Source organism: Canis aureus, chromosome 14 (assembly GCF_053574225.1).
Source record: "Canis aureus isolate CA01 chromosome 14, VMU_Caureus_v.1.0, whole genome shotgun sequence".
Lineage (NCBI taxonomy): Eukaryota > Metazoa > Chordata > Mammalia > Carnivora > Canidae > Canis > Canis aureus.
In genome coordinates this window covers 12498278-12516343 of record NC_135624.1, presented here as the reverse complement: position 1 = coordinate 12516343, position 18066 = coordinate 12498278, and the positions used below count along the sequence as shown (strand labels likewise).

The 18066-nt window shown below is 37.6% G+C and overlaps 1 protein-coding gene and 1 pseudogene across 7 annotated transcripts in view; one reads left to right on the top strand and one right to left on the bottom strand.

The window, feature by feature from the left end:
- Positions 1-17544, bottom strand: part of LOC144283179 (uncharacterized) — a 97309-nt gene extending 79765 nt beyond the window's left edge. For 6 of the 7 annotated variants that reach the window (XR_013351602.1, XR_013351601.1, XR_013351599.1 and 3 more), the window contains exons 1-2: positions 17445-17544; positions 16951-17041 (exon numbers count right to left, since the gene is read on the bottom strand). Coding sequence is in view for 3 of the 7 variants with exons in the window: in XM_077846982.1 (XP_077703108.1) it covers positions 16951-17041; positions 17445-17461 (108 nt within the window). In the remaining 4 variants the exon portion in view is untranslated. Of the gene's footprint in view, positions 1-3498; positions 5637-16950; positions 17042-17444 lie in introns of those variants that run through there. The other variant, XR_013351600.1, reaches the window with a different exon arrangement.
- On the top strand, positions 9961-10742 carry LOC144283178 (large ribosomal subunit protein uL30 pseudogene; annotated as a pseudogene).
- Positions 17545-18066: the final 522 nt, after the last annotated feature.

The following is an 18066-nucleotide window of genomic DNA, read 5'->3' as shown; positions in this document are numbered from 1 at the left end:
CTACATTGACAAAGAAGGAAATGCCTTTTTTTTTTTTTTGGCTTATAGTTCAGATTTAAATGAGATTGTATCAATTTCCTATCGAGTAAATCATACTCTAAAACATACAGGCATAATTTCACAAATGCTTATCGTTAGTGAAAGCTCTTTGCAGAACAGATATAACTGACCTGATCTTACAGATATGTCTTTCTAAATATACCAGAGTGGAGGTAGCAGGCAAGAGTTTTCATATGCCCTGAGGATCTACATCTGTTACAAGTGGCTCCTGTAGCAGATGGGAGAGTGTGCAGAGATCCTTACTGGCTTGGTAGTACCTTTGTTTACAAACTGTACTTCCTATTCATCTGCAACTTACTAATCAGTAAGTTCATGAAGCCCCAAGTACCTGCTCATTTACATTGCCCCATTTTTTGAAGTAAGAGATCCCAATTCTCTTCTGGCTCACTTGATATGACTGTGCCTGTAGGTTAAAGGAAACCAATATTACTATCCTGGCTCTTATTGATTTGGCTGGATTTTGGTACCTTATCTGAAGTATCTTCATGTCTGAACACAAGAGAGATCCATTACCTCAGAACCTCAAGTTAGGTTGTAAAAACTGGTACAATCATATCCTCTCTTCTTTAAACTTAACAAAAAAAAAAGGAGGAGGAGGAAAAAGAGTAGTTGTTTTTCTGAACAGTGTTTAGTTATTATTCTGGTAGTCACGTGTCTGCTATACATCTAAGTCCTGCTTGCCCTGGGTGCAAGGTAACATTGCTGTTCTCGCTACCGTCTGTGGAGAATTCCTACCATAAAACCACCAGCAGTGAAGGTAATCTGTACATTAATTTCTCTTTGTGACCCTAAGGATCATGAAAATTAAAGTAAAAAATGAAATCGAGGCTGGAGCTATCAGTCAGGGAACAAGGAAGGGGACTTTAATGTAAATCCAGGTTTAAGCAGATTTTAAAATGCCAGGTGTTGGAGCCGGTGTTGCTATATCCCCAATGTCAGATCAAGTCCTGTAGCAAGATGGTTTTAAGGTAGAACAAAAGACCTAACCTCTCCCACCTGCCTCTAACCAAGACAGGGCTGAGGAAGCCACATAATGGGATTATTTCAGGGACAAGTGAACTCTGGGAACAAAGAGCTAATGTAGAATATGTCCAGTATATTATTCTAGATGTAGTTTTCTCTAATGTTCTATACAGGGAATTTCAATATTTTATACAATACTTTGACTTTTTTCATAGCACTGAGATACAGAGTTACTACATGAATCTTTTCCCAAGTAGTTGGAAATGAGTCACAAAATAAATGACTTGTGTTTGACTTTCAAGTATTTCTAGCACCAAGCATTAGCAGTAAGTGAAAGTCTCCTAATATCTTCAATGAGTAGGAATGTGTCAGATGCCTATGGCTTTTAGATTAACTAGGAACAATTTAAATTTATTATGTTTCATCACATATAAAGTAAGTTTACTCAGAAACTATCAAGCATATGTCAAGGTGTTATCTGAAAGTCAGAAAATCTACTCTGCTTCAGAAATAAATACAGGTGGGGGGTGCCTGGTTGGCTCAGTCAGGAAAGCATACGATTCTTGATCTCAGAGTTATAAATTGAAGCTCCACATTCAGTGTAGAACTTACTTGATGAAAGAAAGAAAAAGAGAGAAGAAAGAAAGAAAGAAGAAAGAAAGAAAGAAAGAAAGAAAGAAAGAAAGAACAGAAAGAAAGAAATTCAGCTGAACCACTTCCCTCGTATACCTTTTTTTTTTTTTAAGATTTATTTTATTTATTTTTGAAAGAGACAGAGAGAGTGCCCTCACCCCAGGGGGAGGGGAGGGGCAGAGGAAAAGGGAGAGATAGAAAGAGAGTCTTAAGCAGACTCTGCAATGAATGCAGAGCCCAAGGGCCCAATCTCATGACCCTGAGACAAGGGCCCCAGCCAAAACCAAGAGCCTGATGCTTAACACACTGTGCCCCCCCTCCTGTATCTCTTCAAAACAATTTTTTTTTCTTCAAAACAAATTTATTTTGTCGGACATCTTAGGCATTCTGCCCAGAATGAGAAAATACAGAATGTCTTAATCAAAAAAAAAAAAAAAAAAAGAGAGAGAGAGAGAGAGAAAACTAATGAGATCAGCTAAGCTAACCTTTAGTTCTACATAAGAGGAAACCAAGACCTGCAAGATAAGTTTTTCTCTTGAGGTCACACAAAAAGCAAGTTGCCCAGTTACTGGTTTCATGGCAACCACTCCATGAACCTTTTGTTTATTTATTTTGTGTTTTTATTTTTTTAAGATTTTATTTATTCACTTAAGAGAGAGAGAGAGAACATGAGCAGGGGGATAGGGAGGGGCAGAGGAAGAAGCAGACTCCCCACAGAGCACAGAGCAGGACTCTGGTGGGGGCTAGAACCCAGGACTCTGAGATCATGACCTGAGCTGAACTCAGCCGCTTAACCAACTAAGCCTCCCAGGCACCCTACTCCAGTGGTCTTTTAGCAGTAAAATAATCTTCCTGGTGTTGAAGTTTCCTCTCTACCCATGCTGAGAGTATAAATTCTCCCATAAAGGGAATTGTGATCTTTTCTTTGCTTCAAATATGTTCCAGGTTTCTTTTCCCAGTTACCCCTTCATCTTACATTCCCTTCTACAGATTTCTAGGAATTTGTCTGGTTCTTTGACAACTAGGTGCAGTTTATCTGCCCAGTCCCTGTGGGAAGATGACTCAGTTGGATGGCCTGCCCTGGCTTTGCTTGAGGCTTTGTGCCCCTCACTCCTTGGACTTTCCCATATTAGCCTCATCGTCTATGTCAGCACTGACGTAGGTGACACAGCACCCTGCACCAGATGCTGCCCATTCTCAAGACCTTGAATTTTGAGCCTGTTCCCAGACTCAGCACAGTCCAACATCCTGGAATAGTCTTGGAAGTTTTAGGCATCTCCACATTAGTAATTGCTGCACCATCCAAAGCATGTATCCTTTCCTTAGTAGAAGAATTCTTTTCTTAGTAGAAGTATTCTTTCCTTAGTAGTAGAAGTACAAGTTCTCTAGAGAATTTACAATAGGAAGAATTTAAAAAAGAAGCAGAAGCCATCCATATTTTCATCACTCAATTATAAACATTTTGGGTTCATTCATGTTTCCAGTTTTTAATTATGAGTTATGCTGCTATGATCATTGGACTATAAGTATTTGTGTCAAAATACAGTATGTTTTTTATTTCTCCTGGGTAAATACATAGGAGCGTAATTTCTCATTGTGTGGCAAGGCTATATTTAACTGCATAAAAATATACAAAACTGTTTTCAACAGTATTCTTACTCTCAAAATTTGAGAGTTCCAGTTGCTCTACATTCTCACCAACAGTTGGTCTTTGCCCAGAAAGACTAACTTGGCTGTACCTTGCTGTTATCTGGTGTCCTCACTTTTAAATCAAAATTAAGTATCAATATTTCAAACAGACTTGTAGTAACAATACTACTCAAGAAATACCAGTACCAAAGCTTTAGACTGGAATCACTTTATTCTCTTACATTCTACTAAAGACTATTCCCCAAAATATGCCACCACAGTATCAGTACAGAACTGAGTTATCAAAGGAACTTGCAGAAGTTCTGATTGACTGCAGGCGTAATTCCCACTAAATGAGTGATTAGAATTAGGGAGCTCTTTGAACTGTCCTGTAGGTGGTAGGGGTCTAGGTTCAAATATAATATAATTTTTCTCCATGGCACTCCATCCTACAATTTCTTAATTATTAATAGGACCAACTAGTGATAATCTGCATTCTCTTGTCTTAAAACATGATAGCATCTTACTTTCTCCCTTTATCAGGTTAATGTGTAGGATTTGCGTAATCATATTTGATCTACTTCTGCTAGATGTAGAAGAGTATATAAGCTGGGGTGTCAAGCAGAGCACAATCAATCTGAAAATATGTTCAAGCTTATGGACAGATGCTATACATCATAAGATACCAACAGCTCTCCAAAAGCTGAGATCTGCAAAGTCAAATTATTTAAATCAGGATAAAGGTGGCAGTCTCTTTAAGCTCATCTTCTTGGTCCATAGGTTGCTATGATGATGAGAGAGGATGCTTATATATGAGTATTATTCAATATTTCTTTTTTTAAGAATATTATTCAATATTTCAATGAGAAAAATGCATGCATGTGTGTGTGCACATGTGCATGTTTAAATAAGCTATGGTCAAAATATATATTCTTTGGGGCTAGGCTTGGGAGAGCCATGGCTTTGTTCTTACTATCTAGGCAGGCATAAGCTCAATAAAGCATTCCAAAGTTCTTAAGCCAAACTGGGCTCTCTGCCCTTATATGACCCTTGGGACTCCAAAGGGGTATGACTGTAAAATAGAGAAGAGTCTTGACACCAGTAAATTTTTTTCTTCCAAGTTGCTGTATTCTTGCCAAGTTTGTCTTAAGGGGTTTTAAAATCTTTTATAGTTTTTCATTCACTTCGATTCTTTAAAAACTGGAGACATATAAGTATTTTATTTATCAAGGTTAATCTAAGTGTAAATGAATCTTTGGAATCATTAGAACCTGGAAGCAGTGTGGGAGTGAGATGGAGTCCAGTAACATGCCTTGCAACCCAGACATCGTTGCCCCTACTAACAGTTGGAGTGAAGCTGTGACACCAGCTGCCTAGTTTTGGAAGCAAGAAAGAAGAATTTTGAATTCACTGTGGTGAAACTTAAAGCTTTCATGCGAAAATCCTCCTCTCCTCCCGCTCCTTTCCCTTTTTAGGAAGCTTGTGGCTGACCACCTGGTGTTCTGAATCATTAATTCATGGAAGACATTCTGTCAGGAATAACATGTAACAGGCAGCCTGGCAACTGCTATCGAAACTCTTCCAGCTCCCCATTCACTTTAATTCACTTCAGTAATTATTTATTGTACACCTACTATTATGCCCAGCCTGGTGCTAGGCAATGAGTCTTTCAAGGGAAAAGAGCATAAAATTCTTTTCCTGGAGATTTAAAAAATTTATTTAACATTATACTTATTTTAGGAAGAATAGATGAAATATTTCATGAAACAGAAAAATGTCTTAAATTTACCTAAGTGTCAAAGCAATATAGAAGTAATAAGATCAAAAAAGATATGTTAGCATCACTGCTTAAATTCTTATTAAGTGAGCGGTACTACACATGTGTAGGCACTGGGTGCCTCTCATGATCATCTCGCTCAAATCTTAAAACTACCTTAGGAGAAAGATACAAAAAGCCACACATTAAATGTGAGGAAATAGAGGTCTGGGGTAAGACTGGTTAACTAATCTTTCTGAATAGTTGATTTTTTAGTCAAGGAATTGTGAGTCTAATTATCTATTAGAATCAGGTATAAACTTCCACGTGACTGCAATAATAGGTAAGGGACTCGAGTGGGCTAGAGAAACCACAAAAGCCCCCAGGTGGAACAGATTGTCAAGAGGCTGGAGTCTGAAGCATGTGTAAGTGCGACAAGAAAGGGGTGCCTGGACGGATCAGTTGGTTCATCCAACTCTTGACTTCACCTCAGGTCATGATCTCAGGGTTGTAAGACGGAACCCAGCATTGGGCTCCATGCCTGGCGTGGAGCCAGTCTAAGATTCTCCCTCTTCTTCTCCTTCTGCTTTCCCCTCTAAAAAAAAAAAAAGTGACAAAAAAGATCAAGAATACCAAAAGGCAGACGAGATGGGTACAGAAAACCAAAAGACAAAAAGGTCGCAGACACACACAGTCTGATATCCAGACAAAATGATCAAAAAGATCCTGTAAGAACTGAGGAAACAGTATCACAATGAGCATAAAGCAAATCACCGCTTAGGAGACTTTATTAGTAAGGCAGTCCTGGAATATGGGTCTGGATTTTCATGGTTCCCAGGTGGTAGAAACAAACCTATTCTATAGGAAAGAATGAGATAAGTGGGAGCAGATGAGCCAAAGATGGAACTTTAATGAACTGACTTTTTTTCCACTTGAAATGTCTGGAATTATAAGAATCTCCTTTAGTCTATATTGTCTTCAGGAAGCTTTGAAATAAATAATTTTCATTATGTTTCTCAATTATAATGCTTAGTTAATTGGCTAGGCTTAACTGATATTCTTTTTAGGTTATTCTACGCAAATATTTTGTGCTTTCATTTTGTATAGACATCCTAGGCCTAAGATCTGGTTTTTAGAATATATTGGTTGCCAAACAAGCAAATCAGTAGCACAATTACTTAGCTCCACGGAGAATAGCATGACTAGGGATTTCCTCTTTGGTTAAATCTTCTAGGTGATCCATTTGAAATTTGATGGTCATTCTCCTAATATAATTTTCCTTGTGTTCTTGCATGCATTTAGAACATAAGCTCCAATCTGGAGAAGATCTCTCCATCAAAAAAAGATGGTCATTATATTCTACTGAGAAATTGAACCAGAGGCACAGGGTTATAAGAGTTCCTGAGTGAGCATAAGTACCATGAAGTACTGTAGTGTCTGCTGGGTCACCGGAGAGCTGAATGTACTAGATTCTTGTGTAGGCAAACAAAATGGTTTCAAGTGCTTTACTACCTGACTGCAGGATGTGGCTGTTTGATAAACATGTGACAATTAGCTGGCCATGAAAATAATATATTAAAATAATTTAATATATATTTGAAAGTGTTATGCCCCTAGATAATTGTACCTGGAAAGAAGTAAACATTTGTGCTTTTCTGTTCCAGATTCCATTTGATTTGGAAATAGTCGGAATGTGTTATTTAACTCCAGGAAGGAGATTATGTGAGGCAACAATATTGACAAAACGGGTAGGAATTTGAACTGCCTCTAATTCTGTATTTTACAGAAACTTTGCATAATTCTGTATTTTAATATGTCCTGCTAGTTAATATATCCTAGTCGCAGTAAAACTGGCCCTTTCTCCTGATTCAATATTCACTCTGATGACTGAGGAAATATCTAAATCAGTGATTCCTAAACTACAGAGTAAAGAATCACCTAGAGACTAGTTTAAATGCAAATTCTCTTAGTTATTCTGATGCAGGTAGGCTGCACAATACACACTGAAGGTTAAACAAATGCCAGTGTAGCTTTTATTAATATAAAAATATTTGTGTTTGCTAAAAGCAATGTCAAAATTTTTTATCCCCTTCATAGGTTGTATTATGGCATGGTAGAAATAGCACTATGTTTAGACCCAACCTAGGTTCCATATACTTCATCATCTACCAGTTAAATTATTCAGGAGACATTTATTTCACCTTTAAAATGAAGTTGCCCTATCTCTAAAATGAAAAAATAAAGCAACAATCTATGTTGTGAGAGCAAATGGAATAAAAACTGTAAATCACCTAATGCCTGTCACACAAAAGATACTCAATATATGTTTGACTTCTCTTTTTTCTTGATTTAGTGTTTTGACTAAGTCATTTTGCTTCTTTTTTTAAAATCATAGTTCTCATAAGAATTTCTATATGAAAAATGCTAAAAGTGATCCCAAGGGACGGATATCTTTCCAAACATTCTGTACAGCTGTCATCATCCCCAGGAGAGCCAGGACATCTCAGCACAAAATATAACCAGGTTGTCTCTTACCAACTCAGGACCATCACCCTCCCTTGCAAGGATGGGAACTACATTTCCCCAGATCCCTCACCTGCATGATCCTGGCTTCAGAGACTATTTATGAGAGGAACTATGAGACCTGGAAGGCAAAAATGAGGAGGAAGCCATATTTTCAGAAAGCACGGCAGCAAGGCATGGTGGCTTTTTATGGATATCTCTGTGGTTGCTGTCTTCTGGGTCCTGGTGACCAGAATCAGTGGTTCTCAGATTCCAGTTCTCCACCCACTCTAGTACGTCAGGCTGAAGTCATCATGGATTGCTTCCCAATCCTTCAGCCTGCTAGCCCTTCACTTTTCCAGCTCCTTCCACATATGTGTAAACCTTAATTCCTCTATCAATTTCCTGATTCCAGTGACACTTAGAGTGGTTCTATTTTTCTACTCAAACTCTGACTTGTATGTCAGAGCATCCTGGCACTTACTCTGATGTTATACTTCTTAACTAATATGTTTTCTAACAAACACTTATTTGATAGAGGTTACCTCCCAATCTACATCCCAATTCTCTTAAAGTACCTCCAAGGAAATATTTTTGCTTTAGAGCAGCTTGGCTGCATTTCATCTCTAATATGTAGGTCTCTGCTACCATGTTTCATAAAGTTGAGGGCTGGGTACACCAGGTTAATGACTTCTGGGCCACACCAAAGCACAGTCTAGGCTCGAACAAGTCTAGGGCATATTCTATCCTAAAATTTTAAGTGGAAGTGTTCCAAAAACAATTAACATTAGCATTTAAACTAGCTATTGCATGTTTGATTTTAATCATATTTTACAACATCATCCATCAGTTTATTTATTACCTTATTTGTCAAATGGCACAGGACTTTGTTTTCAAGACTGGCTTTAAAATAAAATCTAAAAATAAACCCGAACCTTAGCTCCCAGTTGTGAATTTTTGTCTTGCTAAAGCCCCCTACAGCTAGACAGAATAAGGCTCCTGTCTACTAACTGGAGCGATTAATTCTACTCTTGTCAGTGCTAGATCTGACTGTCAGAGACTAGCTCATTTCAAACCATAAAAATGCTACACCTTGTCAGATATGACCTATGATCAAATTAGATAAAAGAATTTTACTGTAGAGTAACAACCATCATAGACACAAGATTGATAGTTCTTGTTAGTGCTATTTTGATTTTGGTATTTGCTTATTTGCTTTGTTTTCATTTCGGCCTAGAGATACCTAATTTATGGAATTCCTATTATGAGCCAGAAACATTACATGAGATATTCACATATTGATCATTTGATTTATATATTTTTATCCTCATGTTATAGACAAACAAACTAGAACTGAGAAAGATTAATAAACTTATTCAAGGTAATTAGCTAGGAAGTGACAGACCTAGTATCCAAACCCCTGGTCTGTTTGATTCTATAATGAGTGTACTTCCTACTCCTCCAGTATGCTTCACATGATCAGTCTTATTATTTTCTAAGAAAAAATAATTCAGAAGGAAGCATTTATTATGACTCACCAAACTGACTAAAGAATAAAATTTAGTGTTCATTTGCTGCCCTTTTATATCTCCTTAGGGGATTTTATTGAAAATGAAGTCTTGTGTGACCAGGTTCCTACTTCTATGCACAGCAGAGTCACAATAATTATTTTTTCTGCCAATCTATAGGAAATTTGAACATTGTGTGCCAGCAGGCACTCTTTGTAAATGAGGCATTAGATGATTCCTGATGCCAGTGGGACATTCTTCTGTATTTTAGCTAGACCATACTGATTTCACATAACTCCTCCCCATGCCTTAGTTTTAGGCATCTTTTTAAAAGAAGGTATTAATTAAATAAAGTATCATTAGAAGCTTTCTTGCAAAGTTTGTGCTGTTCTGTGGTTAGAATAGTACCATACAGACAGCTATAACCCAGTAGCTATGAATGAGTACATTTAAAAAAAAAAAAAAAGAATGAGTACATTTGTAGTAATGGTCTAATGCCCAACAGGAGACATGAAAATCTCCCTATCCCACTGGACTCTACTCTTTCCTACAGAGAAATGGAGAATTGAGGGGATGGTTGTGGTATGTGTGTCAGGGTCAAGGATTACAACACCTCATTTTTTGGTTGGAGATCATGGTCTCTTGACTCCACTAATGAAGGGTTTGCCTATCATATTTCAGATATAACACAGATCAGGACTGCCTCTTGCTGGTGGGTCTAAAGAGCCTTCAGGTGGGCAATTGAGTTTGGTGTGCTTCTTGCCTCCTGAGTGGCATAATCTCAAGAGCTAAGATAGAGGGCAATATTTGGGTAAAAGGCCCTAGGAGCCCAGAGTCTGTGTCAAAAGTTCCCAGCTGTGTTCCACGGAACGTTTTACTTAGATACTAATGGAAATTCCAGAACTGAATGTGACTAAAATGAAAGAGAGCATAATATATTAGTTGTAAATATTCACAATGTACAAGAGTTGAAGATCAAGCGTCTGAGAAAAAAGTTTGCCCAAAAGATGCTTCGAAAGACAAGGAGGATGCCTATCTATGAAAAAGCTAAGCATTACCACAAGGAATACAGGCAGATGTACAGAACTGAGATTCGCATGGCGAGGATGGCGAGAAAAGCCAGCAACTTCTACGCGCCTGCAGAACCCAAGTTGGCATTTGTCATCAGGATCAGAGGTATCAATGGTATGAGCCCAAAGGTTTGAAAGGTGTTGCAGCTTCTTTGCCTTCGCCAAATCTTCAATGGCACCTTTGTTAAGTTCAATAAGGCTTCAGTTAACATTCTAAGGATTGTGGAACCATATATAGATTTGGGGTACCCAAATCTGAAGTCAGTGAATGAATTGATCTACCAGCGTGGTTATGGCAAGATCAACAAGAAGCGAATTGCCCTGACAGATAACACATTGATTGCCCGATCCCTTGGTAAATATGGCATCATCTGCATGGAGGATCTGATTCACGAGATCTATACCATTGGAAAACGTTTCAAAGAAGCAAACAACATTTTATGGCCCTTCAAATTATCTTCTCCACACAGCGGAATGAAGAAAAAGACCACCCATTTTGTAGAAGGTGGAGATGCTGGCAACAGGGAAGACCAGATCAATAGGCTTATTAGAAGGATGAACTAAGGTACCTACCATGATTATTTTTGTAATCTGGTCAGTTAATAAATGACTACTTTTAAACAGGAAAAAAAAGAAAAGGTCTCGTACTACCTTTGGAAAATCTTAACAAAGCCTCCTTACCTTTCTTTAATAGTTTCCCAAGCTTATTTGAGCATGGAACATTATTATTTTTTTCATGCTGAACAGTGTTCCACATGACATTAAGTTTGGAAAACTCTGATCTAGATATTACTGTGAGAGGGCAACAGGAGACCTCAAGACACGTGCCAGAGCCAGCAGATCTGAGGCCAACAGCCTGCTATGAACACACACACACACACACACACACACACACACATACACGGTATACTTTTTTCTTTCTAACAATACTGATCATAGCACAGATCTTTCATTGCAAAATAGCAAATTCTTTCCATTTGTATTGGTGAATTGGACATCCTGGGTTATATAGGCTTGCCTAAGTGCTGGAGGAATATTAAAAAAGTTGTGCACCTATCTTTTAGCTGCTGATTCTATTTTGAAGATAAATCAATTCTAACTAGATTGACTGTATTTTATGCTTTCGGTCCTGTTCATTTGCTGCCTTTTGTTACATTCTTAGCAAAACATTGATTTCTTTTGTTTAACTTTCTTGTCTCCTGTAATATTAATCTAGAAAATTTGTTGAGGGAGCAGGGACTACAGAATATTTTTTCTTGGGATAGTTACCCATGTCAAGCATTCAGTGATTGGCCAATTGCTCTTCATTGTAAAAATTGTTCATCCAGGAAATAACTGATTGATCTTTTCTGACAATTGGTGCCAACCTTCCCTAGACTGAGAATGTCTTATTATAGGTAAAGATGAACAGATAATTAAAAATCATACCCAGATATTAGGTGCTTGGGTAAGCTCTTAACAAAATGTCTTTTTTAAAAAATGGAGAAAGCCATTAATTAAATAATGTAACCTTAGGGGGATCCCTGGGTGGCTCAGAGGTTTGGCACCTGCCTTTGGCCCAGGGCGCGATCCTGGAGTCCCGGGATCAGGTCCCGTGTCGGGCTCCTGGCATGATGCCTGCTTCTCCCTCTGCCTGTGTCTCTGCCTCTCTCTCTTTCTCTGCCTATCTAAATAAATAAATAAATAAATAAATAAATAAATAAATAAATAAATAAATAAATAAATTCTTTTAAAAAAATAATGTAACTTTAAATATAAACTTTCTTTGCAAACATATAACTATAGTTATTTATTTATATATGTGTGTTTAAGGAGGTAGAAGAACAGAAGGAAAGGGAAAGACTCTCAAGTGGACCCCCTCCCTGAGCATGGAGTCCCAGGAGGGGCTCAACCCTGACCTCGAGATCATAACCTGAGCCAAAATCAAGACTCAGAGGCTTAACTACCTGGGTGCCCCTAACTATAGTTATTTAAATAAACAAACTGCTTTTCTTTATTTCACGAAGAGCAAATAATGTGTCAAGAATTCAGGTCAGGAGCACCTGGATAGCTCAGTTGGTTAGGCACCCAACTCTTGATTTTGGCTCAGGTCATGATCTTAGTATTGAGATTGGGCCCCACGTTGGCACAGAGTCTGAGATCCTCTCCCTCTTCCCCACCCACTTATGTGAGTATGCTCTCTCTCTCTAAAAGAATAAAAGAAAAAGAATGCAGGTCAGATACACAATAAAATGCATTTTCTTGCATGAAGAGAGGATAAATAACAAAGGAATATTAGCTTCCTTAGAGTGAAAAATTTTTAAAACTAAGAGAAAATGGGGATCCCTCGGTGGCTCAGCGGTTTAGCGCCTGCCTTTGATCCAGGGTGTGGTCCTGAAGTCTGGGGATCGAGTTCCACATCCGGCTCCCTGCATGGAGCCTGCTCCTCCCTCTGCCTGTGTCTCTGCCTCTCTCTCTCTGTGTCTGTCCTGAATATATAAATAAAATCTTAAAAAATAAACTAAGAGAAAAATGTGTCCTCTGAGAGTTTAAAAAGTAAGGTACATGCACAGTCCAAGAGATCTGATGCATTAAAGATGGAAGAAATGGAAAATATTAGAGTCTGTTGGTACCAGACTGATATATCTGTATTTATAGCCAAAGGAAACTACAATTTATCAGACACAGGAAACATGATGCTGGACTAATCACAAGTTGTTATTTTCTGATTAAAGCAACATCAACTTGATTGTATGCTGTTTTATATATGAAGAGATGCTATAAACTGCTATGTGGGGAAGATGGAGTCTTGAAAAGAAAAAAACAAAAACCATTCTCCATGCAGGGAATCTTAACTGATAAACCAAAGCACATATTTCCTTGACAGGCCCCAATAGTGGGAAGTAGTGCTCTTTGTTATTTAAACTTGGAGATATTTTTTAATATCACCTAAATCCCTTTGTTCTGTGTCTATAATGACCAGGTAAAACTTTGATTTTTATACTGGCTACCCACATGGCTTACCTACAGTGACAGTGTACATATTTACAGACAGGAATATTATTACCCATTTAGAAAGAGCTTTCTGGTGGCAAATCATCCTTGGGAAAGGAAAAAAAAAATCTAGCTCCTACATTTGCAAATCTGAGGTCCCCTGTTCCTCAGATGTTGTTCATCCAATTTAATATTGTCCCCAAAACCACTTACTGCATAGGAGTTTGAACTTTATTGAGCTACCATGTGTTTTGCCAAATTATGTTTTCCAATCTACTGACCATTGTACCTTTCACCTTCCAAACAAGTAGATAACAATGATTTTTTTTCTTGTAAATTTATTATTGGTGTTCAATTGATTTTTATTATAAAATAGCTATTTTTTTAACAGTTAATGTATTAATCATTGTCATTAAGTCTGGTCACCTGTGAGAGTGCTACAAAACTGACTCCATTTTTGGTCCTCCATTTGTTCATGTCTATGTGTTCTCTTAGGGCTATGTGTTTTGGGCCCCTTGAAGATTAATGTATGCTCTGACCATGCAAGCAGGTTTGCTTTGATCCTCTGTAAAGCTGTTTAGATAACTAGCAGAGATAACATAGTTTCTTCCCCTCCCTTCCCTCTGGTACACAGATGGTGCCATGAAGTCTGTGAAATGTTAAACTCTTTGACCTCAATGACCTCTGCACATCCCCTCACTCTATAAAAGCTGTGAATTAGGGTCTGGACTTCGTAAAGAATATATGTGCAGCAACTGGATAGTTGTTTGCCCTATTCCCTGTCAGTAAGTTACCCTGAATAGAATTGTATAAATGGTATGGAGTGGCTTGCTTCAAGTTTTGGTTCCAAAGTGTCTTCTCAGTCTGGAGGATACTTTACTCTCCCTCCTCCACCTTCTAACATCATCCAACACAATTCCTTTTCCATAGACAACACTACCCTATAGTAGTAAAATTCTTTATCCTCACAATAATCCTCTTTACCAAAAATTAGTTATAAGTCAAATCCCTCAACTTATTTATTCCCAACAGTTTTCTTGTTATGATTTTTAATTTCCACAGGTTGTTAAAACTAATATAGAGACACTCCAAACAATTATACATATTTGTGTGTAGAGAAATAAGTTTTTCTAATTTTTGTCCTGAAAGGAGTAAAATAAACAGGAATTTTTTATTGCTTGGGAATGAGAAATGAGAGGGATAAAATATTCCTTCATTTGGCTTACAATGCATCAGTATATATATATAAAAGAACACCATAAATACAGAGAGAAAGGAAAAAAGAGAGAAAGGAAGAAAGAAATCAAAAGCAGAGAAGAGGTATAGATATGGGAGCAGAACCCTGCCATTATTATCACTGTCTACAATATTTCAAGTAAAACAGCAAAAGAAAAACAAACAAACAAACAAAAAAACTCTGGAGTACAAGTAAATGCATCCCTCAATCAATCCTTCTCACCCTCACCACCAACTCCAATACCATTCCCTTCATACTCAACTCTTAGGACAGGGATGCATATCAAGAGAGATCATATTTATGAGACCATGAACTGAGAGCATAAAATAGAGGTGGAGAAAATAGGACAGGTCAGAATGATTTTAGGGAGTAGATTAGGAAGGAATTGATGAAGAACTGGGCACTAGAGTAAAGGTAAAGAGGGGAGTCTAGAATAGCTTGTAGGATAATTACTATCTTGGGTGGTTAAGAGAATGACTTAGGAAAAGACAAGAATAAACAGACTTCAGTGGAAATGATCAATTCATTTTTAAAAACAGATTTATTAAGATATAATTCACATACCATAAATTCACCTATTTAAAGTGTGTCAATTCAATAGTATTTAGTATATTCAAAGATATATTCAACCATGACATGTCAATTTTAGAATATTTTTGTCAAAAAGGAAAAAGAAGCCCTGTGCCTTTACTTATCACCTTCCCTATATACCTACTCTTCCCTCTATGGCCCTAAGCAACAACTAATTTATTTTGTCTCTATAGATTCTAGACTTTCATATGAATGGAATGAATGGAATCATATAATGTATGGTCTTTTGTGAGTAGCTTTTTTCACTTAGCATAGTGTTTTCAAGTTTCATCCATGTATCAGTATTCCATTCCTTTTTCTGACTGAATAAGATTCCATTGTGTGGATATATAAAATTTTGTTTATCCACTTACCCACTAGTGGACATTTAGGTTTTTTCCAACTTTTGGCTATTATGAATAATAATACAAGTGGCTATAAACATTTGTACATGTTTCTGTGTGGATATATGTTTTCATTTATCTTGAGTATATACCTAGAAGTACAGAGGCTTTAAATGGTTGTTTTTTAAAAATAATTTTTACCAGTTTCGTTGGGGAGCAGATCAGTGGAACTTCTCATGTTGCCATGAGGGAATGATTGATTTAATTTTGAAAAAGAGTTTGGGATGCTTATCATTTATCTAGGTGGAGAGTTTGAACAGGCAGAAAGATAACATAGAACTAACTGGTTGTCCAGGAACAGACATACTGGATATGTAGATTTGAAAGTCAGTCCAGTGGCAGAAGTAATGGCAGAAGAGTAACAGAATTAGAAAGTCAAGATTAGAGCTTAATAGCATATTAGAAGAAGGTCAAGATTAGAGCTTAATAGCATATTAACATTTAAGGGATTTAGTGAAGGAATCTGTGAAGAAGTAGTTAGAAAAGTAAAAGTAAACAAAGTGTTTTCTATAGAATAAGACTCAGGAATTTCAAAGAAAAAATGGTCAGAGTATCAGAACAGGGAAGAAGAAAGTAATAGCTAAAATAATTCAAGATTTCAAGATGTAAAAAACTTTATATTTTACTTTTTAAAAATTCAAGATTTTCAAGATATATAAAAACATTACAAGACTGACATATGCTGTTGAATTTGACAATTAGACAGACACTGGTGAGATTTTGCCAGAGTTGTTGGGTGTTCTGTGGGTGGGGAAACCAGATTGCAGGAGGTGGACACAAAAGGAGATGGGGTTGAGGGGTATAAACTATTAGGAGTTTGGAGTGAGGCTAGGTCCAAATTCTACCACTTAACTCTGACTCTCCAAGATTCTGGCCAACGCTGTATATACATAAAGACCAGTCTGCATGATGGAGATCACAGCTTTATTCAGGGCTCACTGGAAATCTCTAGATTGGAAAACATAGTGGGCCTCTGATGACATACAGCCAAGACCACAAGCACTAATCTGACCTGATTTACCCCATCTATGGTGAGTGGAGGAGCGAGAACAGTCAGGGCATAAACCTGGCTGGTCCTACCAGAGAGGTAGATCATGCCTAATCTGCTTACACTTTGAGAGAGGGACTGAGAAGACGCAGGCCTTCTTAAAAATCCATGAGAACTACAGTGAGAAATGGAAGGGAATTGATTACTTTTGGAGGGGGGCTACAGTAGTTATATGCACAATTAATATGGATCAAGATAAATCAGATTTAGTACTTTACTAGGGAGAAGTGAATAAAGAGAAGGTGAAGGCTGGAACAAAGATGTCAGTGAAGAAGTAGAGATTGAAAACTTCAAACAAGTGGAAATAAATAGAAGGCCTATACTCCTAAAAAAAGATGTGTAGAGATTTAGATAATTTGTATATATGAAATCAAGAAACTTGTCTCAGTTTTCTTGAGAGGGAGGAAGTGAGGCTGTCTGCTGGGAGGGAGAGTGCAGAGGTAGGGGCTGGGGGAGGAGGGGAGAATCTTTGTGAGGTTCAACACAACACTGGAGATTGGTGTGGTAAGCTACTTGGAGCCACTGACAAGATGGAGTTTTAGGCTGTATAGACCATTGGCCTCATCAAAACTAAAGCCTCACATGTTTTATACTCACTTTTATTTTCCTACTGTCCCCTTGGGAAGAAGTTTTCAAATATGTGTTTGTGGAACAATCAGCATATGTCCATGATAAAATGTTCAGCAGTCTAATAAAATGAATAAAGGCAATGTGACTCTTATGTTACAGGCTTCTTCAAATTAAAAAATGTCCCTTATTTTAAATTGTCCTTACTGCTTTGAGGGGACAAAGTGTCCATTCTTTATAAAACTAGGGAAAGGGGTGGTTATTTTAAAATTTTTGTCTTTACTTAGCAATAATAAAAGTGGACAAGCAGATATTTATTCCTCTAATGTTTAATGAGTTCTTCTAGTTCATAAAATCCCAAATTCTGAGCATCAGTGCTCTTGAGGGTATTTTCTAACTTTCTGTACTGTGAGCATAATTGAAGCAAATGGAGGAAGATAAAATAATTATTAAAAAAAATAATTATTATTTAGCAACTGGAATATTAGGCTCTGAATAATAAAAGAAGGTAATGTAAAGTAAACCTCATTCTCAGGTACATGCACAGCCAGGTTCAGACCGGGGCTGGATAGGGATCCATAACAACAATATCTCATTGTGGAATTCATTCCGCTCATTGTGGAATTCTGCAGAGTAATTCTCAAATAGTTGCCGTGGCAGAGACCATAGCTTATAATGTCATAGTCTATGTTGCCATGGTAACAACACAGCCAGCAACAGAGGCTGACATTTTGAAACACGCATGTGATTTCATTATTTACAAGTTATAGAGAGGAGAGCAGAGCCATTGCGGTGACTTAGAAACATCTGTTCTGATACAGCCTACTTATATATATTTTTTAAGGTTTCATTTATTTATTTGAGTATGAGCAGGGTGGGGGCAGGGGTGGCGGGGAAGGGGCAAAGGGGGAGGAAAGAGATAAGCAAACTCCCTGTCAAGCAGGGAGCCTGACTTGGGGCTTGATCCCAGGGCCATGAGATCATGACCTGAGCTGAAGTCAGACACTTAAACTACTAAGCCACCCAGGGGCCCCAGCCTACTTACTTTTGAAAAATAGTGCATTATCATAGGTGGCTACATTCAGAAAGAGGATATGCAGACTCATTCATTCTTTCATCCATCCATTTATTCACTTACTAATTCAA